Source organism: Loxodonta africana, chromosome 16, assembly GCF_030014295.1.
Source record: "Loxodonta africana isolate mLoxAfr1 chromosome 16, mLoxAfr1.hap2, whole genome shotgun sequence".
Classification (NCBI taxonomy): Eukaryota; Metazoa; Chordata; class Mammalia; order Proboscidea; family Elephantidae; genus Loxodonta; species Loxodonta africana.
The window spans coordinates 22727792-22738252 of NC_087357.1; the positions used below are offsets into that span (position 1 = coordinate 22727792).

Genomic DNA, 10461 nt, shown 5'->3' on the forward strand with positions numbered 1-10461 from the left:
AGTTGAAGTTTTTTCTTGGCACTTGAGAGCTGCAGGATGTCATTGTTTTTATTTCCGCAGCCTGCAGCCTATACGCAGTTCTGAACAAGAGGTGCCCAGGAGGGCCTGCTGGCATCCCTCCCAACTTGGTTAGCCAGGAGCAGCTGGTGAGGAAGGCTGCCAGCTTGTGCTATCTGCTCTCTAACGAAGGCACCATATCACTCGTAAGTAAAGACTCTTCAGTGTTACCGCTATCTTTCCAGCCTGTTCTTTTCTTGAGCGCTTTCTTAACAACATAAACCGCCTTGTTTTTTTCTTAGAGAATTTTTGGTCCATTTTTGAAGCTTTTCATTCCACCTCTGGGTTTCAGTGGTCACCAGACAAATGGTGGCCACTTATTACCTCGGTTTGCTGTCTGGGTCAGTGCTCCAGTGAACCTTTCATACGGCCAGGAGGGCTAATAGGACAGATTGCCCAATGCTATCAATCAGCCAGATCCAAAGTAAATTATTGTGCTTAAGGCACTGGGTCAGAGGTTAGTAAATAATTAACACTGTTGCCATGGATGATAGGGTCACACAAGGGAAGAGTCAGAAATAGCCTTAAAAACCATCTGTTCAACCCCCTCTCATTTTACAAATGAGGAAACTAATGTTCAGCACCATAATGTTAAGTTTAACCTTCTAGATTAATCTAAACCCTAATTTTTATTTTTTATTAGCTTTCTCTGAATGTTATTCCAGACTGTAGCCTGTTTTTATTTGTAGGAGCATTCGTTTGGAATGAGAAATACATACTAAGCAGTAGAGAGATTTTTTTCACCCCCAGTCATCAACAAATAGGATTCAGATTTTATTCAAATGCTAATATTCTTTTCCATGTACATGTATGTGTCTTGGGACATTTATGGACCCCTGTATTATGAGTACAGCCCTCCTCCACATCATTTTTGTATATGGTGTATTGGGGCCCTAGTGGGGGATCTGTTTTGTGTTGACGTTGGATGGCAGGATGGAAGGGGATGGGTCTTTATCGAGTTATTCAAGTGTTGTGTTCCTTTGTTCACCACCTTTGTGTACAGTACTTATTGGAAATGGCATTTGCTGAGAAATTGTCTTACAAAGAAAAAGAACAGGTGGTGGGGGCCTGACAAGTGGCCTGTAGAAGACTTTGCTCCATTTGGAGAAGAGGACTGAGCTCAGGAGCACTGTTTGCAGGTGCTGCTGCATTGGGTGCTCAGCCAGTCAGGTTAAAGAGGTCTCCTCTTGGCTTTGACCTTGACCACATTTTATCGGGAGGGCAGGCGTCGGGACACACAGCACTTGCCTGGTGGAGTGAGGTAGGTAGGTGATGGAAGTGTTTGACAGCCACCTTCTACGGGCTTTTCTGTCCTTAAACAAAACGATAGAACAGTGACATCTACATTCAAATGCCTTTGCTTTTCAGCCCTGCCAGACATTTTACCAAGTTTGCCATGAAACAGTGGGGAGGTTTATCCAGTATGGCATTCTTACGGTGGCGGAGGTAAGGGGAGCAGCTTCCTTGGTTTACCTTTGTTTAGCTTCTGGTTCTTCATTTCTCTACCTTTTCTACCTTCCACTTTAGGTAGTAATTACATTTGATACGTAATGATGCTTAGATAAAGAGAAGAGAAAAATAATAATGGGAAGAATAATGTCTTTAGGGGTCATTTACTATTTTGGTTCTTTTTCTGTAACTGGTGTTGTCCGAAGCATATCTGGGCTTGACTTCTTTATGGCGAGAAGTTTGCATTCAAAGACGTGATGCTGTACGTGTCAGTGTGCTTGTAGCCTGCACATGCGCGTTTTTCTCTTTTGAGATTTTGCTTTAAGTTTGGTAGATTAGTGGACAGGGTGTGGTCTGAGGAAGATAGATACTGACTTAGAAAATGTGAGGGTATTTTTTTTAATAGACTATTTCTTTAGAGCAGTTTCAGGTTTACAAAAACTTGTGCAGAAAATACTGAGAGCTCCCAACCTCCCCCCCACCCCCACACATAGTTTCTCCTTTTCTTCTATTATTAACATCTTGCTTTCTTTTGGTACCTTTGTTATAATTGATGAACTGACATGGATACATTATTTTTAACTAGAGTCGGTAGTTGGCATTAGGGCTCACTGTGTTGTACAGTATCCTGTGCGTTTTGCCAGTGCGTACTGTCATTACAGTATCATACAGGATAGCTTCACTGCCCTAAAAATGCCCCGTGCTTTACGTTTTCATCACCCCCACCCCTGTGGAGGGTATTTTTATTTGGTCTATCTGGTAGCTCTGCCCCCCATGAGTTCCCTCCATTTTCTTCGTGCCCTCTCCTGAATGATTTTGAGTTTGGAAAGGGAAGTGGCCCGATGTTGTGAATGGCTCAGCAGAGAAGTGTCGGGAATGGGAGGAGAGAGGACTGCTTTGTCTGGGGCCCAGCTGGGCAGTTGTTTGTGTGCCTGTGTGTAGTTATTACTGTTGGTCATCTCCTTGGCACAGCAAGACGATCAGGAAGACATCAGTCCGGGTCTTGCTGAGCAGCAGTGGGACAAGAAACTTCCTGAACCTTTATCTTGGAGAAGTGATGAAGAAGATGAAGACAGTGATTTCGGTGAAGAGCAGCGAGATTGCTATCTGAAGGTACTTTGGTGAAAAATTCTGGTGGACATGACAGTGATGAATTGAGGCTTATGTTGTCACAAATTGATGAAGTTTTTCTAAACTGGGACTGTGGTGATGATGACTTATATCTAAACCATTCATGAACCAGCTGTGGTATTTTGTACTCAAACTCTTTGAATTCAATTGATACCTTAAGTTATTCAGTATGGGTAAATGGAGACGGAAATAAGAGTCAAAAATTCAGGCAGATGAACATCATAGGTGATATCTTTCAGGTCCCTCTCATCAGAACACACAAGTCCATACCTGTTTACCCACACTGGCACTCACTCCTAACCAGGCAGTATTTTAGTTCAGACCCCAACAAAGCAAGGCAAGTTTGCCAGGTGTGATAGACAGGTGACTATTTTGCTCTCATTGGCCTGGTTGGTGTCCCTCCCTGCTGCTTTTTGAGTCACTCTCAGTCTTGCCTTCCTGCCTGAGATTTCATATGTTGAGCTCTTTGCTTTCAATGAAAACAAATCCTATCGTGGGAAAAAATCTGGGTTTTTAAAAAATTGATTTTTCTTGATTTAGAAAAATCATGGTTTGTCTAAGTTGTAATTTTAGAATTTAGTACTAGTGACCCATCTTTAATGACACACACACACACAGACACAGAGTTGGGAGGCATAACTTTCAGAGATTCCAAATGACATTGAGAAGTTTCTCTCTTTTTCCATTTTGGGTATTATTACTAGTAGTTTCAAGATTGGGGAGTGGTCTTATTTCTATACTCCAGAGGAGTTGAACTGAACCGCGTGTTTTGGGTTTTGCAGTGAGAGCCTCCCCTGCCATGAAGCACCCTATCACCACCGCCATTGTTCCCCACAGTGCTGAAGTCCATGGGGGGAGTAGAAGGTGGGGCTGGGGGAGAACTGAGATGATCCTGATGGTCTTAGCACATAACCTTTTTGCACACTCGAGTGACTGTGGAACCCAGGGTTTAAACCTTGGTGTGTCCAACCTCAGGGCCAGCCGTCTTCAGTGACAACAGTATGTCACAATTATGTTGCTCAATTATGAAAATTCCTTCTAGGCAGTTGTTTAAGGACTGGAAGCCTGAAATACCGTAAAAGTGAATGATTACAATAAAGAACATTTTAAATCACAGCAGTTGTTTCCACCAGAGGTTCCCTGCATGTGGAGCAGTGGGCTCCTTTTATGTCAGCTGGTGTGGGTGGCCATCTTCTCATGTTCTCCAGAAAAAGTTCCCTGTCAGCTTGCTTTGTTCTAATGGCACTTTTCCAGGACTTCACTTACTTTCCTTGCACTCCCAGGTGAGCCAATCCAAGGAACACCAGCAGTTCGTCACCTTCTTGCAGAGACTCCTCGGGCCTTTGCTGGAGGCCTATAGCTCTGCCGCCATCTTTGTTCACAACTTCAGTGGCCCTGTTCCAGAGCCTGAATATCTGCAGAAGTTGCACAAATACCTAATAACCAGAACAGAAAGAAATGTTGCCGTGTATGGTATGTTAAGTCACTTTTTTCGGGGGCGGGGTGGGGGGGCTTTTTTAAATAACAGGGTTCTTTTGATTACAGAAATCTGCAAATTGTAAAAAATTGGAAAGATACGAAATTATCCTACCTTCTAACACAATGTTTGTTGTTAGGTGCCATCGAGTCCATTTCGAATTATAGCGACCCCGTGTGACAGAGTAGAACTGCCCCCCAGGGCTTTCTGGGCTGTAATCTTTACAGAAGCGGATCACCAGGTCCTTCTTCTTTGGAGCAGCTGGGTGGGCTTGACCCACCCAGTTACAGCTAAGCGCTTAACTGTTGCACCACCAGGGTACCTTTCTAACACAATAGATTGTTATTAGTATCTGGTTTTTTTGGTATATAAATTGTATCATGCAGTTATGTACTTGTGTCAGTTTTTTTTTTCTTTTTTCACTTAACTCTGGTTGTGAGATTCATTCACGCTACAGGTAGTTGTTTATTCATTCCTGTTGCTGTGTAGGATTCCGTTATGTAAATATTGGCTACATTTTATTTATTCATCCTACTTTTGATGAGTATTTGGTTATTTGAAGTTTAGAGCTACTATGAATAGTGCCGCTATGAACTGCTTGACTCTGTGTCTGGGTGAACATGTGTCCTCCTTTCTGTTGGGTAGATCTCTGAGAGTAGAATTTCCAGGTCACAGGGAACAGAATTGTTAAGTCATTGTGTGAATGTACACTCCCACCAGCAGTGTATGAGAGTTTCCGGTGCTCCACATCCTCGCCAGCACTCAGTGTTGTCTGTGACACCATTTCTTTGGTAAGGGTTGTGATTGAGGTGGGAATAGTGTTGTATACGATGATGTTTGGAACATTACTGAAACTACTTTTTAGAGCCAGAGAGTTGTAGAGATAATCTGTTCCAGTCACCTCACCCTACAGGTGAGGAAACTCCAAGGTCACATAGCTAGTTAATGGGCATACCTGGATTCAGAACTCTTGCTTTCTACTCTCTAGGCTCACACCTTTTCTAGTTCCTAATGTGGGATTCATCTGTGGATTGCTGTGCATTTTAAAATAATTTTTATATACCATTTCATTTGATCCCCCCAAAACCCTTCCAGATGGATGTTTTAGGTTGTTCCTCTTCCTTCCTTACCTCCCTTCTCTCCCTCCCTTTCCTTTCTTCGCTTTTTCCCTCCCTTTCTTTCTCTCCCTTCTTTCTTCTTTTTCTCTTCTTCTCTCTCTCTTTTTCCTTAATAGATAATAGATAAAGTAGATTTAAAGAAGCATCAAATATTTGAGGCCTCGCAGGTTGCCAGCAGCAGAAATGGAGCTTGGCCCTGGTCTGCGACTTGCTGTAATCCTCATAGCTGCCATACTTCCATACTTCATAGCTGGCTATTGGGATTCTGGTGTTTTAGTGGCCTGAACAAGTGACGGGGTCTTTTCTCTCTCCACAGCTGAGAGTGCCACGTATTGTCTTGTGAAGAATGCAGTGAAAATGTTTAAGGATATTGGGGTAGGTGTCCAACACTTCTGGTGTAAAAGCTTGTGTTAACTTCTGTTCCATTTCTGTTTAAATCCGATCTACTCCCTGAGCCACCTTTTTGATGAGGTAGACCCCGAGAGAAGCAGTTTTTTTCTGGGTCAGTTATGAAAGCATTTCTGGGGACCATGGGGAAGGGGGATATTGAAGGTGAGGCCCATCAGTACAGATTTACTTGAGAGTTCCACAGTTTTGCTGGTTTTACATTCATTCCAAAACTGAAAGCTGTTCATATATAGCAAGTGCCCGTGTGCTCCAAATTGCTACCACAACTTTAGCAGAGGTGTTCCTTATTCCATATGATTTTCCATTATTTTCCTGTATTTTCACTTGTATTGCTAGGATGTCCTCAAGTATCTTTTACCTTTAGGATATATCATTGGGACATGAGTTCTATGGAGATAAAAAAAAAAAAAAACCTGTGGCTTTTTGTAAGGGACATTTGTGATTTTATGCTAACATAAATTTTAAAATACAGTACCTAGGTGAACTTCACCCTCAAAAAAACCCACACTCTCACCTGTAAATCCCTCCCATACTTACACCAAGGTACACATTTACTTAAAGCAGGGATATGGTTTTATGTGCCTTTGCTGTCTTTCAGGGTTAAAGGTCACTAACTGTCTAGGGCACAGATCAGGGTTGGTGACAGAAATGTTCTGTTTTCTTGTTATTGTCTTAATAATTTAAACTTTCTCTTTAGGTTTTCAAAGAAACCAAACAAAAGAAAGTGTCTGTTTTAGAACTAAGCAGCACTTTTCTACCTCAGTCCAATCGGCAAAAACTCCTAGAATATATTCTGAGTTTTGTGGTGCTGTAGGTAACTCCTGGCACCCCTGCAAGTGAAGGGCATGGGATGAGTACCTCGCAGGCCCCAGCCTCCGACTCGAGAGTAGAAGGTGCCGACTGTGGTCAGGCCTGGCCTGACCTGAATGACCTCCTGGAAGACAAGTGCCTTCTCCCCTCCGTGGATCTGTGATCATCCCAACTCTAAGATGACACAGGAGCCTACAGATAACACTTTGGGAGGCCCCCAGCCTCCATTTGTAAATCATAATCAGTAGATTACAAAATGAAATCTCGATAAATTATTTTGGAGTTTATTAAAGATTTACATTTTAAGTACCACTTTTAAGGACCAATTACCGTGATGGACACAAAAACGTAGTTGTGTGCTAGAACCGAGACTTGCGTAGTAAGTACATTTAATACTGTCAGGGAATTCCGGGGACTATTTTCTGATTAATGGTTAATGATTCCTTAAAAATAATTGAGTCATCTGTTCGCTGTTTTTTGTTTTTCAGCTTTACCTTTATCAATAGTTACTGTATTTTAAATGGGAGCACCTTTCCTCCCAAAGTGCTTTACACATGAATGGGCTGAGATAAACCATGCCAGGTACCACTATGCTGTCCTCTGCAGTCAGCTTTAGAAAGTGTTCTAAGAGCTACGGGACAATAGACAATATTAGTTTAGGTCAGAAATAAAGCTAGTGTGATCAAACAGCTAATATCAGGAAGTAAATTTGGCTGGCAAAATTCAAGGTAAACTTGGCCAGAAAACTGGCTTTGAAAACCTTTGCTCTCACAGAAAAGTGCCATCGAGTTTTAAATGACCAGCAAGCATTTAGAAACTCTTCCTGTTTCGTGTCTGTGCCCCCTCCTCACCCTAGGTCTCCCCAAGTGCTACCTCTCACAGTAGGTAGCTGTATCTTGGAAATCCCCCAGCCAGCTATTAACTGTCCTGGCTTGATTAGTTTGGCCTGATAGGCTGTTTAGCGTAAGGCGCTCAGGCTCTAGGCTCCTGACTGGGCGGTCGCCAGCTGCTGTGTACAGACTTTGCACTGTAACCCAGTCTGGATGCCTGGTACCCATGCAAATTGTGCAGTGCACAACCTGTGTGCTGTACTCGATGGCCCTGCTGGCTGGGAAGTGGTTGAAGGCACTTACGGATTTTTTAGCTTTGAGGGAAAACCATGGTTCTTTAAAAATTTATATGGGTTATGTACCTAAATTCCAGTGCCACATACTGGCAAGTGATTATGAAAAGCTGTTCATAATGGTAGGTGCCTTTTATGTGCAGGGAGCATAATTGTTACCTAATTGTGGTAATTATGGTGATTCCTTAAAGATCATATAATGTGAAAATATTCTTTTAAAACTTACTGTCTCTTAACGCCACACCGTTATGGAGGTAGGAATTTTCCCTGATAAATGTTGTGTATCTTCTTTGAATTCAACATAAAAGTACTCAGAATTAAGTTTGTACTTTTATAAGCTTGGATTTTAAACACCAAGAATATCTCATAAATAATAGGTGTGTGTGATCGGGAGAGGAAGGGATGCTGATTGTTATTTCATGTTGTATGAAATGTCTCGTCTGAAACTCATAGCAATAATGCCGTATACTCTGGTGATCTTTTTCCATTGGTCTCAGATTCTGTATTTAAAGTATATTCCTTCTTTGTCTTCATAGGGCCTCGTGTACTATTAGGTCATTGTCCGTGTTGTGGCAGCCTTGTTGTGGGGTTGGATATTCTGTTAGCATTCCGTTTTACTAGCTGGGGTGGAAGAACGCTGCTTCTCTGGGCTGGAACTCTGCATTTGGGCCAGTACCCATGGAGGATTATTCATTCCCTTGAGTGTTCCTTGTCTGGGGACTCAAACATTTCCCTAGTCTCTTTTGTTCCCTCTGAATCACAGATCGAGGATTACTCAAACTCCGCTAGGTAGCTGAAGGTCACGGATGAGGCCGACTTCCCAGTGGGTCCCACTGCCTTGGCACCTCTGCGAAGAGCTGCTGCCGTGCCAGCCCGAGCGGGGGAACAGTGGCTCCTCTGGCTCGATCTCCCCCGTTGGTTGGTTTGTTTGCTAGATGTCTAATGAGTTGCTCTGGGGACTGCAACGTGGTTCGCTAGCTCTCGCCGCTTAGCTCACTGTGAGAACACATGCGCATGGTCTTTGTAATTCACTGGTGCTTTGAAACCTTTTTTTAAGGAAGAAAAATCTCAACCAAAGCTAATGCTCCTCCAGACAAGCAGACCTTTGAGTTAATTTTAGCACAGCTTATTCTTCAGTGCCTCATTACTGAGAAAACGTTCATCATCACAATAAGGCTTCCAGGCAGCACTGTCTTTGCTAATATATATTCTTATTGTTTTCCAAAAGCGGATGGCTTCCCTGTAAGACTAAACACACTAGGTGCTCGTAAATAATTACAGTTTACTGCATTTCTGTAAAACTGAAATGCATGCCCTCTAGCGGAAGACTGTGAGTCAAGTTAAAAAAAAAAAAAAACTAATAATAAGCAATATGAAACTGCACTCTTGTTTTTTAAACGAGAACGTTCTTAGTAACTAAGAGGGGAAGGGATTTTTGCTCTCTGAAAGCTAAGAGAAACAAAGGTGAAGGACTAGTGGGAAGTGTGTAGAACGAGCAGCAGAGAGCTCTGTGAGTCCTCCTTCTCACATCTGTTCCTTCTCAGGGTCACGAGAGTGAGTGGAGAATCTGTACTTGGGGACTGCAGTGAATGGAAGCTCAGGCTGTGGAATTGCCAGTGACTGAAAGAGGAAAAGCATTACCATCGCGCTCTGTGTAACACGAGTGCCCCGTCACATGTTCATGGTGTCTTGTAGAAAAAGTGTTGCTGGTAAAATAAGTTTGCCAGGGATCCTCATGGTGCACTCGTGGTGCACTTCAGCGCATTAAGGGCTCAGGGTTCCATGCTAAAGAGCCTGTTTAACCCGGCGTTTCTCAAACTGTTGTGACCCAGGACCTTGTCTCCCTTTTGGGACACCTGTGAGCCTATCACTAGTGTTCCGTGGACTACATTTTGGGGACACCACGGTAGGGAATTCTTTAAGGGGCCAAAACAGTAACTGACAGATGTCACTGAGGCAGAATCTGTGTGAATCTTGTACAATCAAATGTTGCATTTAGTGAATATGTGTTTCTCCCCTGGAGGTGATAAGCACAGCAAACTGGTGACACAGGTGATCAGCTGAACGTAGGAGAATTACCACAGGGATCAATGGCGGCAAATAACGAAGGTTTTAATTCAGATCTAGGAGAGAACATTGCACAATTGATTGTGGATTTTTATCCACAGATATTTCTAGTGTTTAGACATGATAGGACCCATCGCTGAGGTTTATAAGACTTAATTAGGGAAATATGAGGTGTAAATCTGTTTTTTAAAACACTTTGTTTAGGAACTGGAGACTTGGCATCTGGCATTTTAGTTTAATATGAACTAATGATTGTATTTGGAGTCTTTTGACCTTATTCCTGAACATGTAAAGCTCTGAAATGCCTTGATGGAAAGTATTAAGCTATTTGCCTATTGTACAAAGAAATGCTAGATTGTTGTAAAAAGAATTACTCTAAAGTACTGTAAAATAACACTCTGTGATTTTGTGGACGAAACCTATTCAGAAATGTTGACTGATTTTTATGTCTGTTAATGTATTGTAAGAAGCGCAGAAGTATAGTTTTATTTTAATAAAACAAAAAATGAAAGTACGCTTGATGTCTTACATTTGTAGTTAAAAATTTCCTGTATAATTAATTCATTAGAAAAACAAGTATTCTTGTTTGACTTTACATAAAATTTTATTCAAAAGCTTATGAGAAATAATCTTACGTTTGTCAACCTACACAGCACAGTTCTATTATTGAGCCCGATCTCTTCAAATTTGATCAAGCATTTGGAGATGTACATATCTACATACTGCTATCCTTTTATTTAGTAAATATTCACACCACAGAGCTATCCTTTGAGTTTCTGAAAAGATTCCTTTGCACTTGGTGCTTTTCTGTCATATTTTTA

General features: G+C 42.0%; 1 protein-coding gene across 4 annotated transcripts in view; it reads left to right on the forward strand.

Moving 5' to 3' along the window:
- GPAM (glycerol-3-phosphate acyltransferase, mitochondrial) overlaps positions 1–10154 on the forward strand; it is a 36099-nt gene extending 25945 nt beyond the window's left edge. For 3 of the 4 annotated variants that reach the window (XM_003409120.4, XM_064269333.1, XM_023546739.2), the window contains 6 exons: positions 61–203; positions 1426–1503; positions 2479–2619; positions 3921–4110; positions 5549–5607; positions 6338–10154. In XM_003409120.4, coding sequence (XP_003409168.1) covers positions 61–203; positions 1426–1503; positions 2479–2619; positions 3921–4110; positions 5549–5607; positions 6338–6454 — 728 coding nt within the window. In that variant the 3' untranslated portion in view covers positions 6455–10154. The remainder of the gene's footprint in view (positions 1–60; positions 204–1425; positions 1504–2478; positions 2620–3920; positions 4111–5548; positions 5608–6337) is intronic. The other variant, XM_064269332.1, reaches the window with a different exon arrangement.
- Positions 10155–10461: the final 307 nt, after the last annotated feature.